This window comes from Cinclus cinclus, chromosome 3 (genome assembly GCF_963662255.1).
Source record: "Cinclus cinclus chromosome 3, bCinCin1.1, whole genome shotgun sequence".
In the NCBI taxonomy this organism is placed as follows: Eukaryota; Metazoa; Chordata; class Aves; order Passeriformes; family Cinclidae; genus Cinclus; species Cinclus cinclus.
Window position 1 is genome coordinate 52,459,139 of NC_085048.1, and position 21,878 is coordinate 52,481,016.

The window sequence follows — 21,878 nt, forward strand, 5'->3', positions numbered from 1 at the left end:
ATCTCAGTTTAGAAATTGCTGTACAGTCCCATTAGCAGGCACAGGAAGTGAGATTCTATGACTTCATTTGTTGCACAAACTGAGAAGCTGTATTCAGAAAAATGTTTGAAGACTCTTCACCATAAAGGCATTTTGGGACTTTAGCTTGTGTGATGTTTCCTGCCTGTGAGGAGTCTAGGCCATAAAGTTAAGCACTTACTCAAGAACTGACTTTTGTGCTTGTGAATAAGCCAGTCCTCAGCATAAGTTTTATGTCCGACTTCTTCCTCAAAGAAGCACTGGTCACATTTTCTTATGGTGTGTTCCCTCTGCTTCCCTGTCTGCCTCACCCCACGGAGACTAACACATGCAAGAGATCCAATTAATCCCTGTGGCATGGACAATGGTTTTCAAAGTCAAGCCTTGGTGGTTTACAGGAAGGGCCCTTAACAAAAAATTTGTACCATGTTAACCTATATTGGTATTCCTTTTTTTGGGTAGGGTTTAAACTGAGGATACTATCCTTTGTAACTGCTAACACTTAAGCTTCACCATTTACCCCTATAAAATCTAATCAAATCATTAACAGTGACAAAACAGAGCCTGAAAAGAGATTTTTCAAACCCACAAAATAACTAATCTGGAATTTTATTTCAAATCTGCGAGATATGAAAATACCGCACTGGTTTTGGCTGGGGGAGAAGCAATTGTATTTACAGTGACTAGCACAGGGCTGTTTTGGATTTGTGCTGAAGGCAGGGTTGGTAATACAGAGATTTTTTTTTTTTTTTTTAATGTGTGAGGGCTTTTTTTATGAGCAGGGCTTGCACAGAGCCAAGGGATTTTCTTCTCATGCTGCCATGGCTGACAAGGGAAGTTGGGAGTGTACTGGAGTTTGGAAGGAGACATGGTGGGGACAGGTGACCCAAACTGACCAAAGGGATAGAAGGAGGAAGGGGGGGACATTTGGAGTGATCAGTTTGTCTTCCCAAATCACTGTTACCTGTGTTGGGGCCCTGCTGTCCTGCAGGTGGCTGAACACCTGCCTGTCCATGGCAAGCAGTGAATTAATTCCCTGTTTTCCTTTGTTTGTGTGAGTGGTTTTTGCTTTTCCTGTCTTTATCTCAACCCACAAGTTTTCTTGCTTTTGCCCTTCCAATTCTCCACCCCTCCCCATCCTGATGGTGGGGGAGTGAGCAAGCAGCTGTGTGTGGCTGTGTTGCTGACTGAGGTTAAATCACATCACTTTCAATAGTCAGTCCCCAAATAATCAATTTCCACAGCAACAAGGATTAGTGAATATTCAACATGACCCTGTAATTCTTCTCTAGAAAATGGTTTATCTAGCTTTTAGAAGTTTCAATGCACATAGTTTCAAATAGGCAATCCTTTTTAAAAGAGTCTTACACACTGAATGACAAGAAGAAAAAGATAAACTTTATAGGAAGTTCTTTTGATATCAATTATCAGTTAACAAATGCTGTGAAGATGAATATTCCTGCTTTAGTCATCCAAATGTTGTAATTAATGTGATTTGTTCTTATTTCAAATATAACCTGTGACTGAGAGATTAACAAAAACAATTCTTTTAATATTAACTGCAAAGTTCAAATATATATAATAAATGCCCTATTATTTTTATATAATAATAATCTAGCTTTTCAACTTCAGTATGGTTAATTTCTGAAAAAGAAAAAACTTGAAAGATAAATAGAAAAACTAGCAATCTATCAAAATTATGTGAAATACAAACAAATACAGACTTTAAAAACAATTATCAGTCAAGTAATTTGCTCAGTATTATATTGTTCTTCAAAATACAAAAATATGAGTTGAAGGCATCTCCATAACTTTAATGCAAATGTCTTTCTCATCTTAAAACTTTTGGAATAGATATTTTTTTTTTTAATAACAGATTATGTGTAAGCATCACTCTAAAGCAAAAGGACAGCACATATTTTCCAATTGTCTGTTCCTAACAACCACTGAATATTCATGCTGCAGTGTCAAACAGAGTTGAAAACCATGGTGCTGCTGAGAGCTTGGATGAATTTGCCTTACGGCATTTATGGGGGAAAAACAGAAAGGTTCGCTTTTCATCCCTTTTTGACTAAACCACAGATTCCAAGTGAGATCACACAAGATACTCCTGTATGTCAAATTTTCATTAGGGCTGGGATTAATCCTTCTTATATTAATAGCTCAATCCATAAAGCTTAACTGACCTTCAGTCACAGAGGCTTCCACTAGTGCAGCTTTCTCAGTCATGTCATTATTCTCACGATGCACCAAATCATTTTGACAACTAACTTGCATTTCCAAAACATCAGCAGCTTGATCTGAGCACAATTTCTTGGTGGTGTCTACGTAGAAATTCTGAAATTAGATAGAATAGCACATTAACTTTCCATGTAAATTGTTATTCCAAACTGATGTGATATGCAAGAGCAACATTCTTTGGGTTATTTCTGTGAGTTTTAACTACTGATCTTTCTGTTTGTCAAAATCATCAATGACATTTACCACAGAGCTTGTCTTTCAGGCATGTACATCATGAAGTAACATGGCCAGGAGACACTCTAGGTGAAGAGATTACCTCTAAAATACATCTCCAGTTTTTTTTCCTTTTTACTTTTGGCTATATGGTGTCACACAAGCAAAAGGAGATTTATGTGTCCCTCTTGGTTGATGCAGATTACTTTCTGATTAATTTTTATTGTATCGATTATTCATTTAATGTGTTCTGTTACATATTACATCACAAACTCATATAAAATCTGACATTTCAATTACATTTACCCAGTAGCATTCACAGCATAGTATAGTTAGATGATGGGAACATACAATTATAGTGTTATTAATTATAGTTTATTACATGGGAGAAAGTAAGTTAGATGGCTGCAATATTTGCATCCCTTGAAATTCAAGCTTTATACACACCTTTCCATAACTATGTTGTTTTATTTTTAATTCTGAGGTATTTATGTCATAAATATTTTCAGTCAAATACATACTTTTAGCTGTGTAAGTTCCAGTCAATTAAAAGTGTCAAAAATATATCTTTGGTGAAGCTCTACAGTAGCTGCAGTTTAGGTATGGACCAATTGCAACCATTATACCAGGGTATGTATTTTAGGAAATAATCAGTATAGATTTTCTATTCAAAATCAAATGCAGATTTTTTTCCTTAGCAATGACAAAGCCCATCCTATTCAGAGAGATAAGGTCATGTTGGTAAATCTGACAGTAGCTACACAGTAATAGGATCTGATCTTTTCAGAATCAACCCACAATTTGCGAAAATGCAACACAAGCCCACATTTTACAACAACTTGCCCTTTTTGAGAAAAGACATCAGCTAGCAACAAAAGAAGTCACTGGTAATCAAATTAGAAAATATGAGAGAGTATATTAAGAAAAACAGATGAGAATGAAATCTATAAAACATTGGGATGATTTTGCCCAGTGAGTGGGTCACAACACTGCACAAGTAGAAGACCCTTATTTTTCAATTATAGGAATCTGTGTTACTTTTCTTCTTTATCTTATAAAAAAAACCCCGGCAAGATCAATCTACAAGGGTTAGTTGAGTTACAGTCTTCAATGCCTGTTTGTGCTCTATAGGTTGCACAACGCTGGGTAGGGCTCGCCTTGGTTGCAAAAGAACCTCTGAGGCCCAGCAAAGCTGTAAGCAGTGATGTAATTCACAAAACACTCAGGGACTTGTAAAATAGAAATTCAGCTGAGAAATATTTTGCAAAGAGGACAGAAATATCAGAAGAAATTCTTCACAGCAGAGAGTTAAAATAACCCAATGGAAAAGGCACTGTTCAAACTAAGACTGTGCTCAGTGTGTTGTGGAATAGGTTCACTGAGGCTAGAGGGTCTTTAAATTTCTTTCACCGGGAGGGCATGGCCTTTCTTTCATCTCCTGTTCTTGATCTTCTGCACTTAAACATGCCTGTGTACCCCAAATGTGTTTTGCCAGACTGCCCCAATTATATGGATACTCATTTTATAGGCAGTTACTAAGAAATGTCTACCCTTCTGCTTGGGAAAAAAAAAAATGCTTAAATAACCATGTTTCAGAGCTGCCACTAGACTAGTCCTATCGTTGTTATCAGTCATACCTCTTTATCACAAAGTAAAGGTCTTGGGAAGGGTAGAGTAACTATTATTCATAGTCAGATTATTCCCATGTTCTAGTTTAGAATACTCAGCACACAGAAAGCTTTCACTTAATGGTCAGCTTTCAGGGAAGAATGGAACCTTAATTTAAACTGTGGACATAAAGAAAAGAAGTTTGTTTGGTTTTTTGTTTGTTTTATTTTAAAGCATGAATTCTCTTATTTTCTAGTCAGCTCCATATTTACCCTATTAATGCTAGCAATCAATGTGATGTATGAGTATGTTGAATTTATTTATTTTGCATTGCCTTAACTAATTAAAAACAGGCCTTGGTATCAAAATAGAAAGATCCCATCATTAAGAAAAATGCATCTGGAATTTGTGCTAATCTTATAATTCATCAGCAAAACCACATGCTGTGAAAAAATAGTTACGTGGGGCACCTTGTAAACAAATTAAAATATGCAAAACTCAAACATTTAAAAACAAATAAGATTACAGAAAATGAACTGTCACATCACTTTATCCTGAAATCTGATAGCATTTTAACATCCTTAATAGCACTATAGATAATAATTTTACTAGATACCAACAAAGATTTGTTGCTTTTTAAAAACTATCTAACAGAAAAGCCTTACAGTTGTGTTTCAAATACTTGGCAAACTTAACAGCACAGAATTTCTATCTAGGAAGAGTCATTGTTCCACTGAATTAAAGAGGTCAGGATATCAGCCATGATTTTTAATAATTACTGACAGAAAAACCATTAATTCAATTAAAAACTCATAATCTGAGCTGCAGTCATTTATTATAAGAGCCTACTCATAAGGAAACCCCAAATCTCAGCAACTGGAAAATAAAACCAGCACATACAGGTGCATGAACTAAAAATTTTGCAGCAATGGCTAAGAATTGCCCATTACATCTTCAGGTTTGCTTGTGGTCCAGGAGCAACTCAGGTGTCAAAGCTTAAAGCCATAAAGGCAAATGAGTCTAAATATGCACAGTCTTTCTCAGGAAATAGGAGGTGTTATGTCAAGCAGGATAAACACAAAAAAAAATGTGAGAGCTAAGGTGAGAACTAAAGGGTTGGAGATGCATCACTTTAGTAAGAACAGAAGTGTCAGAATTCTGCAGAATTCTTCAGAAGCTGTAAATGAGTGCGGTGTTTGTTGAAGGTGTGTGAACTGAAAACATTGCAGAAGCAAACTGAGTTTCAGAGTAAGGGGTTTTAATTAGCTTCCCTTGATCACCTGAAGAGTTTAATGCACTGCATCTATGTGTGTGTGTGTGTGTGTGTGTGTGTGTGTGTGTGTGTGTGTGTGTGTGTGTGTGTGTGTGTGTGTGTGTGTGTGTGTGAGCTCTCTTCTGCAAGCAAGGCTTCCCTCTGCTTGTCTGCTCCAGAAGCTGTGAAATGTGACAATAGTTCTTCTGAGTGGCACGGGACAAATACTAATGTTTTCCCTATCTACAGCCACAGTTGCACAAAACCTCTTCCCAAAATGCTGATTTCCCTTGCAACATAAGTGTCTGCTCTCATCTTCTTTTCACAGCTCCAAGCTGCGTTCTCCTCTGACTTCAAAAATTTGGGCTATTGACAGTAGTAGAAATTTGGGCTATCAACAATTGTATCCATGTGACTATTTTTTTCATTAATGCATCTAATTGTTTTTTAAACTCATTTATATTTGTGTTATCAGTATCATGTGGCAATGAGTTCCAGAGTTTATTTCTACAATGAAATTTAGTTTGGGTTGCGAGGTTTCTTTTTACTTCCCTAACTCATAATTTCATGCTGGTGCTGTAATTCCACTCCATTATTTTTCTCCCATCATTCAGATTTTTACTTTTTTTCTTGAGTCACCTCTTCTTCAGGTAGAAGAATTTCTGGTCTTTAATCTTTCCCCTTCCAGGAGTCAAATTATAACTCATGATGCACTGACCCTGGAAATTCCTACTCCTTTGCAAGATACAACCCAAAAATAGTGAAGGCAATCTCTATCCCACACATGGTTCTGCCAGCAGTATTTGGCCACAGATACTCAATCAGCCCATAAAATAGCACAGAAGTTCTTACAAATAAAACCCCCAAAATCCCAACCAACCAACCAACCAACCAACCAACCAACCAACCAACCAACCAAAAAGCACACCTAAAAAACCCCACAAAAACCAACAATAACAAAACCACAAAACAAGTAAGCAAACAACCCCCACCCTCCTCCAACTCTGGAGGCATCCAGCAAAATTATGGTAACCACTGAGATAGAACAGAAGAAGAAGCTCTTAGAGCAAGTAAGAAAAAAGCCTTTAAAATATTTTTCTTTAAAAAAGAAAACAATTCATGTTCGAGATACACAGTATTGTTTGGTTGCTTTTTGTTAAGGAAAACCTCAACAGCATCTAGGACATTTAGAGTAAAGAAGGAAGCAACATTTGTTTAAAATACAGAGAAATGTGGAGGTAAATATGAAACCAACAACTGTCATAATGTCTGAAAATGTGGTGAGAGATGTAGTGGCCTAAGCCAATCTGACAAATGTCAGATGCTTTTCCAGACTGAAAGTCAAGCTTGTGATTACAATTTACTCTAGTGAAGAGGAGTACTCATTTGCTGGAGCAATCAATGCTGGACATGGCACTACACTTTTGCAGTGCATTATCACAAGTCACCCATGCTACTAGATACAGAACATAAAACTTTTACTGCAATCTTTAAAAACCACTTGGAGTGGCAGCATTTACAACCATCAGAAATGTGAGCCAAAGCTCCCGATACATATTTGTTGCTTTGGCATATACTGCATGGGTATATTTATCTCTAAAATGCTTAATTGCTTCATTCACCTTCCTACCAGAGGAAAAATATGTATACATAGAATGAAAGTGTGATGAATGATTTAATTGTCCAAACACAGATGAAAAAGACAGTTTATCTCCACATAAGACAGTTCTGCAAGAGAGTCACACAGCACAGTATTCACTGAGAAGCTTAAACCAGGCTGGATAAAGCTTTAGTTTGAAATATTTTGCAGAGTATTTAACAGAAATTGTGAGAGAGGCGGGTCGGAAAATAATCACACATTTTGTTTCCCATGTAATATCAGCCAGAGTATATGCTATCACATATATAAGAGCCTTAGGCCATCCTGAGTCATAGATCTGAATTACTTTTGGGTTAGAAGAGCAGATGTTGGAGTGCATTCTGGAATAACTACTTTGGTCAGATTTACACCAATGACCATCATCTGGTGATTCCCCCCTCTATTCCACTCTGGTGGATCCCCACACAGAGTATTGCATCTAACTCTGGGGGCCCCAATGTAAGAAGAACATTGATCTGCTGGAGCGGGTCCAGAGGAGGGCCACAAACATGATCTGGAGCACCTTTCCTATGAAAATAGGAAGGAGAGAACTGGGGTTGTTTGGCCTGTAAAAGAGAAGGCTCTGGGGAGACTTCCTGGCAGCTTTCCAATACGTCAAGGGAGTTTACAATGAAGAAGAGGAGGGGCTCTTTATCAGGTAGCATAGAGATAGGACAAGGAGAGTGGTTTTAAACTGAAAGTAGTTTAGATTAGATTTTAGGAAGAGGTTATTTTCTGTGAGGGTGGTGATTTACTGACATAGGCTGCCCAGGGAAATTGTGGGTGCCCCATCCCTGGGAGTGTTCAAGGCCAGGTTGGATGGAGCATTGAGCAACCTGGTCCAAGGGAAGGTGTCCCAGCCCATGGCAGGGGGTGGGAACTAAAGGATCCTTAAGGCCCCTTCCAACCCAAACCATTCTATGATTCTATGAAAATATATTTCACCTACTGTATCACTTGAAATCTGAATGGGTGCTCTTGCCTAACAGATGGGAAACACAAATTTGAATAATGGGAACACACATGTAGGAACTGCTGACATGTCTCAAAATCTGTATTATTATGGCAGACAATTAAGACTGATTTATTTCACTTGAAAAGAAACAATTACCTTTGGATTATTATTAACTTATATCCCAAGTTAGCCTCCTTGTATGATCTATTGGCAAGCCAACTCACCTTGCACATCAAGGTAATTTTTGCAAGGGCAAAGTGTACCCATAGCAAAGGGTACTGACAAGGGTCTGTGATTTTGTAGCAAAGAATTTTAACAGTCTTTCCCATAGCACTGATTCCAGCACATGATATCAAGTCTTCATTTTCCACAGTCCACTGGAGTGTGGAAAAGGAGAAGAGCTAGTTAGAAGATACTTCAGAAAGGCCATGGGCAATAAAGAGGATCCTCATTTAGGCTTATTAATATACAAGATGAGAGCACTTTGGAGAATTACTATTTGCCTGCAGGACTCATAAGTTACTATAAACTGAAGATTAACTATTTTGACAAAGAAGGGGTCAAGGTTATATAGTTTCAAAGACAGAAACAAAATTGTATTCATTTGTCAGTTATTGTCTGCCTAAAAGAGACAAAAAACCCACATGACCAAATTATGTTTTGTGATCCATATTTAGGTGCTTAATAAATTTCTTCCTCACAAAGTACTTTCTATACATACCAACAATATCACAATTAATTTGATTTTCATTGTCAGTAGCCTGGGTTTTATCATAGAATGGTTTGGGCTGGAAAGGACCTTAAAGATCATCTAGTTCCACCCTCACTGCCATGGGCAAGGAGACCTCTCACGAGACCAGGTTGCTTCTGTTTCTTTTCCCAAAGGTTAAAAAGGCGGAAACTATAAATAAAATCATGCTTGATTGTAGGCTAATGCAACTGCAGACACATTCTTAGGGTTCAAGCACGTTTTCCTAATACTAGGGACAGGATTAGGTAATCCCTGCTCAGAGTCTGAATAAGAATACTCGGATTTAAAACCAAAACAAACCAGGGCAGAAAGCCATGTTCCAGCCAGATCCATTTTGACAAAAAAAAACAACCCAAAAAAATGTACCAAGCAGACTGGTCTTGGAGAAACCAGCTGCACTGCGCCCTGCCCGACACGCAATTTGTGAGCGGGGACAACCAGTGATATCCCGACGAAAAGAAATAAGCGGAGAAGCAGGCGGTGGGCACCGCTAGGGGGCTCCGCATCCCGCAGCATCCCGCAGCATCCCGCAGCATCCCGCAGCATCCCGCAGCATCCCGCGGCATCCCGCAGCATCCCGCAGCATCCCGCAGCATCCCGCAGCATCCCGCGGCATCCCGCGGCATCCCGCAGCATCCCGCGGCATTCCAGCGCATCCCGCAGAATCCCGCAGCATCCCGCAGCATCCCGGAGCATCCCGGCCCATCCCGGCCCTGAGCCGAGCGCTCCCCCGGAACGCGCTGCCGGGACGGCGGCTCAGCGGTGAAGCCGGGAAGCCTGGCATCCCAACTATTGTCCGACAGAGACTTCTCCTTCTGGTCCACCCCTCTCCCCCCGTTTGAAACGACACACGGCAAACTTCGTGGTTATGTCTGGGACTACGGAGAGAGAAAATAACGTTTGATCAGATATTATGATTTTTTGAGATGCAGTGTGGTGAAAGGTTAGAATTCTGTAATTTAACAGGCTGTGGTTGAATAATTGCGGTGGGGGCAGAGGCGAATAACAAACAAGGGCAAAAAGGGATCCAGCTGATAGGATGACCTTTAAAAAGGGCTATTGTACAGTACATGTTTCCTTAGGAAATTTTGCAAGCTCTTTAAGGAGGTAAGGAAATACTTCACTGACAGTTCCCACAGTTCAGGTAAATTTTCTGCAGCTAATGGAAACAAAATAAGTTGCATTATGTAATCAATTAAAAAAAACCCAGAAAACAACAAAAACAAAAACACCAAACCAAAACACACACAAGTGTGTATCTCTATTGCATTCTACTGGAATTATTTGCTTGTTCTGGAAATTCAGTCCCAAGATTTTAGTTCTTAATCCAATGACTTTCATGTACTCATTCACTGCTCACAGAATTTGTTTAATTGTTTGTTGAATGAGACCTTTTTCTCCCCCCCGCCCCCCAAATTTTCCCAGACTAGTACCAATTGTGGCTTAAGAGGTTTTAGAATTAAGTTTTGCTACCACAGATCTTTTATATCTCTGGGTAACTAGAGCTGTCAGCCCCTTTCTCCCAGATATTTTTCCCTCTGCTCTGTGTGTACAAGCAGAAGAGAACAAAAAATGATGTTGGGCACACTTGAGTGAGTGGCCTGGGATGAATTAATACTGTATGAGCCAGCACAAATCACCAGGCTTACACCTTCACCTTAGTGTTACAAATCATAAAGACTGTTTAAAAATCTTTCAGCAATAGTTCAAATGCAAAATACAGAGCTGCATAATGCCCTCCTAGCTCCATCTCTTTCCTCTTCCCTCCCTGCTAAATACATGAAGGGGGGAGTGCTTGATACCCAGTGCCTCAGAGCAGAGAATAGTTTTTTCATCTTTACTATAATGTGGATGATAATACATTTATTTTTGCAGTGATATCTTTATGTTAAGGTTTGGCTTTTTTTTTTTTTTCTGAGTACTTAATCTTAAACAGCACTTTGTCTCTTCAACCATTCAGTGAGAGAAAAGTATTGTTTTCTGCATTTTACATGCTGGCAAATCAAAATGTACTTTTTCCACATTGCTTCAAAAAGTGGGTAGGAACCAGTGAGACACCACCAGCTGTCACCTTTCTGCAGACCTTGAACTCTTCACCAGCCTGCCTTCTCTGCCACCAGGCACAGAAATTGCAGCCACACTTGTGGGCTCTCAGCTAAAGAAATTAGGCTTAGGCTGTTTCAGATTGGGCAGTGAAACTCATTATCAGCCTGTGGAAATCCTGGTTTCCATGGTTCTCACATCAGCCCTGAAAGGAGGGAAGAAGAAGATCCCATAGTTTCATAGTAAGTCTGATGCTTTACCTCAAGGCTGTCTCTGCTTTTCTTCTGGGCTACACACCCACTAAACAGTGAAGCTCAGGAAGAAAAAAGTATACACCTGAAAACCTAAATTAATGAGGTCTACTTCTGTATTATAAATGTACCTCACCTTGGCAAATAGAACTGCTTGTTGGTTCAAAGGCTATGAAATGTTGTATTTTGTGCTATCACCACTTAAGCAGAAGATATGAATTCTTTTCATTTGTCTTTAATGGAACATTAACTGGAAATATAATTACAAGGGAGAGCTAATTACCAGCAGGTTTGCCAAACTGCAGATGGGATATACTCAACAGACTGAAATCTGAAGGCTGAAAATGATGTGAATGTAAGTGCAGGTCAGTGTGTGGAAAATCTGATTTGAAACTAAATGAAAAGAAGAATGAAATTTCCTATAAATCCTGACAGAGGACTCCAAAGGAGGCAGCCCTCACTGCACTGTTGTTCCATCTGTCTCTCTCTCAGTCCTCAGATCTTCTCTACCACTGGATATCTAAATAGCATCCACACTGGTTCAGGTCAAAATGCATCTTACAGAGCATTTTTGTGTCACCATTGCCTTAAGCAGACACCAAGGAAGAGTAGGAACAGAGCAAGTCAGGTTCTGTTACATCCAAACACACTCTCAGCCTCTATTTTCAGCTCAGGGAATTTCCTGAGTTTGACATGGTTTGTTTATTAGTAACACTCAAAGGGTGTCTCTTCCAGGTATTTGTTCAGTCTCCCCTTGAACTCCTGATCCACTTCCAGACTTGTTCTAAGTCCCCTTAGTCTGAATGTATCCTGGCCCATTTCCTCTAACTGTGGTCCTGCAGAGACTGGGGGTGGGGTGGGGGGAGTGGCGGAGTGAGATTTTTAAAATAAATTGTTTTCAAGTTCTTACTGCTGTGCTGGCCTCCCCTGCATGAGTCTGCAAGTCCAGCTGCAGAACTCACCCTCTACTTCCTCTAACTGCTTGACAGAAAATGCTGTGTGCAGCAGACATCAGCCTCAGGAAAGCAGCAGGACACTGAGTTGGTAGGAATTAAATACTTCAGGCTGGATTTGGTCCTCAGACCCTGAGTGTAAATCTGCACTCACTCCCTGTAATTTGAAAGCATTATTCTGGATTTGCTCAGTCATGGCTGAATTCAGCATCAGGCTTCTTGTTTTTCAAAATCATCTGGTTTCCAGGCCACAGCAGGGAATGTAACAGTGGGAGTGAAAGGAAAATGGGTTATTTTATTAGCAAAATGCATTACTATTCTAACAGGTATTTCTGCAACGTTTCAATTTCTTCAAGAATTTTGCCTTCTCACACACATATGCACATATAAATGTACACAGAGATATGAGTATATAAATATTTCAACTTGCCCACTAGAAGGTAGCGTGTTTTGTCAGAAAGAAACTATTCTGCCCCATTTTTCACTTCCCTTTTTATTCTTTATTCTCTGACATAATTTCAAAGTTCTGACAATTAATTCACCTGCAGCTGTGATGAACTGCACACCAGTGGTTAGCAAACCCAGACAAGTCACAGCTGTCTTTGGTTTGTTGGCAACATTGAATAATGTTCTGTAAAGGATATGGATTTTTCCTCACCAGAAAGGATGTTCACATCCTGATTACAAATACTTACCAACACTATTAAAAGAAGACTTTTTGGTCTGTTTCTGGCTGTTGGCATTTTAGATTTTGAATTTCCTCAATTCATTACAGGGGGCAAAAATTAAGGGAAAGGAAGGCTTTCAAGACCGTTTATTCCTGGGTATCAAAATGAAACCATGTGCCCACTTCTGCCTCCTGCACCCACCTTGCCCTGAACCAGCCTCCCTCCTAGGCACTGACTCTACTGGAGATTTGAGTTCTCTCCCAGGGAAAGACTGTAGACCAATCTGCCCCAATACCAAGCTGTGAGAATGAGAATTAAATACCCCTCTGTGCTTATAACTGTTTTCCATTGCTGTTGGTGTACCCACTCTCTTTCCGGGTTCTCTCTTGAGAGCTGGCTTTACAGGACAGGCCTGGCACTCCAACAGTGTTCAGAACTGTGCCTCAGTGGCACTTAAAAGCAACATGGAAAACACTGATGGTGGTACTTTGATCATATGCTAAGAAATGTCAAATAGCAGAAGAAGGTTCGTGTTCAGTAATTTTTCTTCATACCAAAGATACCCTGATAAAACCTTGGTTGTTAATTCCACCATTCTGTAGATGACACTAAGGATTGCAAACCTTGTAAGTGGAGATTGCTCATCCCCAGTACATATTCATTCATGTTCAGCATATGTCCACCTTCATGAAATAGTGTCTGAACCTGGCAAGTAGTTTAATGCACCGAACCAGTCCTTTTAACCCCCTTGTTTACAACTTTGCTGAAAAACTGTCTGTGCAGAAGACATTCTGTAGGTATCTGCATTTCCTAAACAAAGTAAAATGAAGTAATTAATTCCTGTAATATGTTTACACATTTATAGAACCCAAGAAGACATCCTGGTTGGTGAGGTTTTAAGCACCATTGCAGGTGACTAAGACTTTAAAAAGCTGTTGTCATGGAGAGTTCTGCTGTTAAATTCTGACCTGTTAGGGCATCCACAAACATTTTCAGAGGGCTTTTCCACAATGACCACATATGTACATCAGACAAAAAATTCTTTGAGCAAATAAATAATTGCTTGGTGGACAATTCTTAAAACTACTGACACAGGGCAAAGAGCTATGTAACTCTCATGAGTTTCATCAATAAGACTGCTTTGGTTTCATCAGTCCACTAAATCACCTTGGGGATTTAGAAAAGATTTTGTTTCTGCAGCCTAAAATTTCCACTCAGTCAGTCTTGGAGCCAAGCTTAACTGTTCTCTTGCTTTTCAGTTCAGCATCAAAGCCAGCCTTTAAAAACAATGCTGTCTTCTCCTGATGTTTTGTGCTCAACATTCAGATGGTCAGCTGGGTCTTTTTTCTGATGTGAACATTTTCTTCCCAGGACTTGGAAACTGAGATGACTTTAAATGAGTTCACAGAAGGTTTTAAAAAATATTATTATTTCATCAATCAGTTTTGAGAGGTAATATTTTCAGTTCTGTTAATTGCACAGGAAAGACAATTTTCTCTCTCTACTCTTCCTAACAGTAAATAGTCCAAACATGCAGGCTAGGCCTCCCCTCAATGACATGAGCTACATGTCAGATTATCAATAGATGAATATGCCCCATATTGCAGAAAAGTTTGCAAGCAATATTGAAGGCTGTTCTCCCAGATCTACCAACTTGGCTCTCATGCTTTGGCTCTGGGAGAAAAAAGGCAAACATGTCCAATCAAACTGGCAGCTTTGGCACCAGTAGGACTGTTCTCCTCAGCTGAAATGACTGTTGTCCTCCAACCTTCTATAATTTCCTTTGTCTGGTTTGCAAAATGAGGGCGGGCAGGAGAGGAAGAGGCTGGGCTCTTGGTTGCAGTGGTGGGAGTTGGTCATTGTTGCCTCAGGAAACTGCCTGTCACTGCCAACCAGAAAAAAAAGGGCTTGGGGAAGAAAGACTCACCAAGTCATCTGTGAGAAGACATTTCTCCCTCCAGAGCAGTTATTTTCTGTGATTTTACCAAAACCACAACTTGTGGGTGTAGAGTGCTGCACAGGGACACAGCATTGAGCAGACGCAAAATGTTCCAGCTCTGGGAAAACGAGGCTGCCTCCCATCTGTGGCTTCAGCCAGCCACCACCAGCATGTCAGGACTGCAGTAGATCATGCAGGCATGTGGCAGAAGTGGTGCTGTCCCAGCTGAAACAAAATGGCAAACCTGTAATGAGCCTGGCCAAGTTGCAGAAAGATGAGGCGGCGGGTGCTTGTTTCAAGCTGGTTGAATAATGGCTTGTTGAGACTTTAGAATAAGCAACCCAAATTCTCAAAAACATTTGGCTGCTTTTGGCTGTTGGTGTCTTCTTGACCCAGTGCAAAACAAATTAGTGCAATAAAAATATCTAACCAGCTGAAGAAATCAGTCTATTAAAATGAGTGTGCATCCTTGAGTGAGTACAGTTATGCAAAAGTTTCATTGTTTACAGGAGCAGAGCTTCAGAGACCCACACATTTACACATCCTGAGATTTGATACGATGAACAGTCCCCTTTGGTAAGTGGAAAATCTCGCCATGGTCTTGTACAAGCCTAGCAGCTGGCAAAGTCAGGACCTTGGAAACAATGTTTTCTATAGCAGTGTGTGTTTTCTGGCACAAAGAAAGCTGAATAATCTACCAGATATATAAATCTTGTAAGTCTTAAACTAAAAGGTACTTAGGGAACAAACTGCATGTTTCCACAGATGAGGCTAGTGCTTAACATATTGTGAATGCTACCAAAATTAAAATAAAAAACAGAGAAAATAAACTGACATTACTTATTTATTTGCTTCTTTGTGAATATATAAGAAGACTGACAAGAATAAAAGAATATACAGTTTGCTGTTAATTCCTTAGTTTAATAGTCTTTTATTTACTTAGGTGTAGAAAACTTCAGAACCAACAAATCCATCTATGTTTTCTGGGGTAATGTAGGTCTCATGTTAGTCTCACCCTCCAACACCTACTTCAACTTCTTAGATAACTAATAAGATCAACAGCAGGTGACACTGCGTGTGACAATGGCTCTAGGGAGAAAATTCTCAAATCTATCTGGAGCTGGACTGAAATCTCTCATTAATTTCACATGGATCATCAAAGAGCATCTGTGAGGTAGCAACAGTTTGTGGATGGCACAGTCCTGCTTGCCAGCAGAAGCCTTCCCTTCAGCACTACTCATTTCCAAAGACATAAACTCCCAAATTATTCAATCCTACAGTGAATTAAAAAGCTGTGTCATAGTCAACCTGAGGGCACCCCCGATGCCTCCTTTCAAGACAGAATTTATTGGGTCAGCAACTTCGGACTCCTCCTTATCCATTTGGCCACCTCTATAGCCAGCATGTCAGCAACAAGGAAACACACCTCATTGTGACAGTAACAGGCTCCCTTTGGTGCCCCTTTTTGCACTGCCAAACTGCAAAGATGATTTAATGCAAGTGAGAGCTAGACCCAAGGAGGAGTAGGAAGCCATACTTACAGTGCAGAGCTTTTTGAAGTCAGTGAGTTTTACTGTGTTCTGGTTTTAGCAAACCTTTGCAAGATGTGATCTGTGTGGTTTTGTGACCCAAAAGTTTCATTTTAAGTTTAGGGGGTTGGGTGAAAGAAGACATTTGAGAAGAAACTGGGTGAAAGATTCACACATCTCTTTGAAAGCTTCATAAAGTTTTCACTGGACTGCATGGTTTCTAGTTTAAAGTAGGATTTCATTGGAATTTTCCAGTAAAATTTCTAAGAGGTTGAATTTTGATCCATCAGAAATAAGCCAGACATAATAAATATGCATTTTGAACCACCTTATTTCATTTTTAGTAGTCTAACATTTGCAGGTTGTTTGTAGCATAAATATTTTCTGATAGCTTAGAACTTCCTATAAGTAAGACTGCAGTTGCAAAGTTTCATACTCCCCCCACCCCCCCAAAAAAAAAACAACAACTTTGCAACACTCATATAGGGAAAGGAGGAAAGCAGTGTCTATTAAATATTCTTCAGATAAAAGCAGTATTACTGATAGAAATTTCTAGGTTTGAATAGTCCTCATCACATTTCTCTTACAAACTTAAGAATATTCTTTATAGCAATTTCATAATGTAGCTATCTAAAACTTCTATATTAAGCCCTGGATTCAAGCAGGTATTCTCTTTTTTTTTTTTTTGTGACTTTATAGGTACAATTGGTACATTGCTCCTGGCAGACTGGCAAGATAGCACACAGGAATTATCTCATTTAACTGTAGATCAATGCCATGACTACAACGATAAAATTGTAGGAAAATTGTACAGTAACTACAAGGTTATTATCAATCACTTTTAGCTCTGCAGTGGCACTGAAGAGAGGACAGATACTGTAATAGGCTCTCTGCTGAGTACTTTTCATTAATATACTCTGTTTTCTTACAGTCTTGCACATCTCTTACTCCCAATGGTTACTTTTGTCTTGCTTGTGATAAAAGTAGGGAAGCCAGCCCACATTCAAGTAAATATATCAGGGTGTATCTTGCTTTTCGTCTTATGGGCCAAAAGGTTTATTAAATTATTTATTATTTGGTAGAAATGTATTATAGGAACATTTAATAAAATCAAGATATATCTTTCTTTTGTTTGGTAATTATTAGGTCACACCCCTAAGTGGAAGACAAAGTTAAACCCAAGGTCCACAGCAGATTTCCAATGGAGGCAGGTGTTCCTTTACCAAACACAGTATCTTTACAGAGGCATAAAAAGAAGAGGCCAAATCAAATCCCAGCCTTAAACAGTTGATCAGATTTTAACAGTTAATGAACACATAGAAGCAAGAATGGAGCCACACAATTTTTCACTTTTCATGTGCAAGTGGCTTTATCGATGAAAATCAATTTATCAATGGTTGCAAAGTAATTTAAAGGTTCAAAGTAGTAGTACTGAAGAGTAGGCTATACTCTTTGTTAAAACAGCTTATTTCACCAATCTCAAATTTTCCTTTCAAAATTGCCCCTTTAATAGCATTTATTTCACATCTGACTAAAATTCTTCAGTCAGTCCTGTGATTTCAGATCGCTTATGGTCATGGTAGAATTCAATGTGTTGGGCCAGGGAAACAATAAAACATTGTGGCACTAAAACAGTGTCAAGTATTTTGTTCCAGAGGAGAGCTAAGTACAGTAGTCAACTGCTACAACATTTCTTCTCACCTGCATAAATTTCATTTTTCCACTATAAAGGGAGGAAGAGGAGGGACTTCCTGGAGAGTAAGGTGGCAAATTTATTCTGGTTGTCAATACAAAAGTGGGTGTCATTCAAGAAAGATCTGCCCAGTGGTGTTCTCCAACTACTTCAGAATTATTTTGCAAAATTCATATCTAACATTATTTCACAAGGCTATTTGAGCACAGAACTTCTTTCTAAGACTTGATGGAGATGTACAGGGACACTTACAAAGTCATGACAACCATATCCTTCAAAAATACTGTGGTTGTTGTGAATTCATTTTGTAGGCTGACTGTTTGACAAACTTTGCATCTGGGATCTTGGTCTATTTGGTTTTTTTTTCAAAAGCTGAAGAGAAAAAGTTCTGCCCAGAGATTTAGTTCAGGACAAAACAGGTCTGCTAGCCAAGAAACCTCACCATTAACCTGCTGAGTGACTGCAGGCAAGTCGTCTGCTGTCTATTCCCTCTGACATGCATTCTCCACCTATTTAGAACATAAGGATATCTGCTGGGATTGCTACCCACTGTGTGTTTCTGCAGGGCTCAGAGACCTCAAGACCCTCAGTCCACATGGCCCTGTAGGTGATGGGATGACTATAAATGTCTGTGAAATGGATTTTTACCATCTGTGAAATGGATTTTTACCATCACACCATTTCCTAGTGGAATTTTATCTCATCCAAATATCCTACTCTTATTTTCCAGAGATCAGCCAAGGCAAGTCCCCAGGTGTAAGAAGCTCCCCAGCTGCCTAGAAACTGAAGAAATGGAGAGTTTCAAGTATTAAATACCTCCCCAGGATCCTTATAGCTAGCAGCAGCCTTTTGTTCCCATCTCTTTTCATATTACCCTTGTATAGTTCCCTTGTACAGCCAATAGCAACATGAAAAATGTGGAAAAAAATCAAGCTTGCCTTAGTCTTGACAAAACAGGCACATGCACACACAACAAATATTGATATATTTATAATATATATTTTGAACAAAGAATGATGGAGCAATTCTAAATGAAGCAGAGGTCTGAGGTCAGAAAATTTCCCCGAAGTTATGAGTAAGGGTGTGAATTTCAATTGATTTCCATATAGTCAGCTGATAAAGAAAATAATCTCAAACAGCCAACTAGTTTATCATAAAAAATGGCATTCTTACATAAATGTGCTCATCAGAACCCCAATATCCTAAACCCACTTCAAAAAGTAGACCTGATTCCTCAACACAATGAGCTGCCTTTTGTGAAGGTTCACCTTGTATTTGGGTCATTAAAACAATAATTACCAAGCTGCTCACAGCCTTATCTGAGGCACCAAGGGGACCTGCCTTGTACAAAATAGGAAGCAGAATGCAGTACAGTGTATTCCACCGGGCCATAAGGCAAGTAAGCATTGATGAATATTGAGATTAAATGACAGGAACAGAAACAAATGCTAGCAAGAAGTAGGATCAGTTCATAGCTTGCCTCACTGCCCATAAAGTCTTTTCAGGCCACATAAGCTTTCCATTTCAGTTACATCAACGATAACACCAGCCTTAACCTTGATACAGGCTATTTTTACAGGTTTATTTTTTTCTCCCCAGATGGCAAGCTCTTTCAGCAAGGTTCCTCTCTTCTTCACTGTTTGCAAACAAGGCAGCCCTCCCATGTTTAGAAACATTTATATATGTTCATGGCTGTCCTGCTGACTTCAAAATAATTTTGTCACAAGGAAAAGCTAATGTGTGGCATCAAATATGGAGGAGACCTACATGGAAGCATGCCTCAGGTACCACTAAGGCAAATACTTCAGCAATTAATGCAGAGAAAACTGACTGCTGAATATAGAACACAGCCTTTATGAAAGTGCTAAAAGGAGGGTTGAAAAGTAGAAGCACATGAGCTGTCTTAATCTCATGGTTCCTCCGAAATTAAGTGCCTCATTAATGGCTACATGTCCAGAGTGCAGGTGAGACTGTTATCAAATCCATCATTATTCAGACAAAAACCCCAGGGTGAAATTCTGTGCTGCGCAACAAAAAAATTACAGCTGAGGCAGAAGGAGCTTTGATGGCTTAAAACAGCCTTCTTATCATCCAACTTTTAGCTGTCCCAGGAGCTATAGCTGGCATCGACCTGTTTTATGCCCTACCACCTCATTTTTTACCATGGCTTTTCAGAACAGAGGGAACATTGCAATGAAGTACAGGAGCTACTGTCCAAGGATGCATTTATTTCAGATGTAGTGAAGAAAGCATGCTCAGTTGAGGAGAGATGGGAGATAGAAGAGAGAACAAAATTAGCGAACTGAAGAGCAGCTGTTCAAATTAACTCATTGCATCTGTCTAAAGTCATGCAAAAAGATATAATTTCACCCAAGAGCAAACCTTCCAAATGGCAATTTATTTTCTAGAAATAATTTAATGACACACAACTACTTGAGTGCTAGTACTTTACATACAAATAAAAATGGCAAGTCTTTGCACTTCAGTGTTGTCATCTAAATTAAACTTTTGAGACCAAGTCCTCTGTGGGTATAAATTAGCATAGCTCCACTAATGCAAGAGGAATTATTTATGCACCAGAAGGGGAAATAGTATAGCAAAAAGACATTTTTTGACTATAAAACACTAGCTCCATCCTGATTGTTTTTACTTAAATTATTAATCCTCTGGGCATCTCCAGTGAATAGATTTCACAACATTTGTAGATCTGGTGAATGCATATATAGATTCATAAATTGATAGGACAAGCTTTTTAGCTCTCAAGAAAATGAAGCACAGGGCTGACCCATGTAGGACAAGGGAAATCTATAACCAAGGTTTCTAAGCTGTTTATGCAAAACTGCAATTTTGGCTTTAAAGGCCACAACTGCCAACAGGGAAAAGGGTTGTAAAAAATCAGTATTCTCACATTTAGAGAAAAAAATTCCTTTACTATTAATTATTTTCAGAGCTAGTGTATTCTCTAAACTTTCAGTTCCCTTGGTGGAGAACTCAAGCCTTCCTAAAGAGAAGGGACAAGCAGTGGAGCACGTTCCTTAGGCCACTGGTATGTGCCACTGGTACTCACATATGGGATTGAATCCTCTGCAAGAATGCATATGAGTCACAAAACAGTAGCAAAAAAACCAACTTTTTTTTAATAATAGGATTTAAACCCTTGCCAAGAAAAAAAAATTAAAATGCTGCAAATTACATGTGGAAGGAATTGTGTCTCTGAACTCTCAGAGAAGAGAACCCAAGACATGACACATAAAGGTTGCTGGACTCAATCACATGGCTGCATTCAGCACTGCCTTGGAGTCAAAGCCTTTGTACTTTGTATTGCAACTGGCTATGATCTCTTCAAACAGAGGGACTACCACTGGGCTATTCATCTTTCTGTGGTACATTGATGGCTCTTCAAAGGTGGTACAGTATTGGTTTGTAGGTTTAGGGGTTTTTTTTTCTTTTCTTTTTCTTCTCAGAGGACATTAGATAATGGTACTTTTACCTGCTGATGTGCATCAAGACAATTTTGTTGTGTAATGTTCCTTGGGAATGTTGGAAAGTGAACAACTGAGTTCCTATTTTCACACCTCTATTCTGTTTATTTCAAAGTAGTGTTGATGCATTCTCTCTTTTCAAAGACTATATCCAAATGGACCCCCAAAAAGCAAGTAAAACAAGCAAGAAGGTGTTGTTAAAAATAAACACTAAACTATTTAAAAAGCAAAAAGATTGTGATAGTAGGAGGCTAGGCTCTTAACAGAGGCATTAGCAAGGACTTTGTTCTCTGAACTTTTGCTGAATATGCTTTACTAGGAACATTATACTCATCAGTTATGCTCTGCAAGTAGAATGACAGTGATGTTTATCCAGAATGCTGAATTTATTAAATGGGAATTTTTATCACCTGTTTTATTATAAAATGTAGAACATAACCTAAGTGGCTAAAAAAATTTTACAGATAAATAAGATTAATATGACATTTATTATTAGACTAGGAAGTAGTAAACAAAATTCTAATGTGAAAAGCTGTGTTTTTTATGGGTTTGGTTTCCTTCTTTGAGAGAGTAGGGATGGCATCTTTCCTTAGCTGAACAAGTTTTTAAATGTAATGAACACAGATGCACAAAAATGTTCTTA

At 39.0% G+C, this 21,878-nt stretch overlaps 1 protein-coding gene across 1 annotated transcript in view; it reads right to left on the bottom strand.

The window, feature by feature from the left end:
- THEMIS (thymocyte selection associated) overlaps positions 1–21,878 on the bottom strand; it is a 71,186-nt gene that overhangs the window by 7,733 nt on the left and 41,575 nt on the right. The window contains exon 5 of the mRNA XM_062488802.1: positions 2,205–2,355. Within this exon, the coding sequence (XP_062344786.1) occupies positions 2,205–2,355 (151 nt within the window). The remainder of the gene's footprint in view (positions 1–2,204; positions 2,356–21,878) is intronic.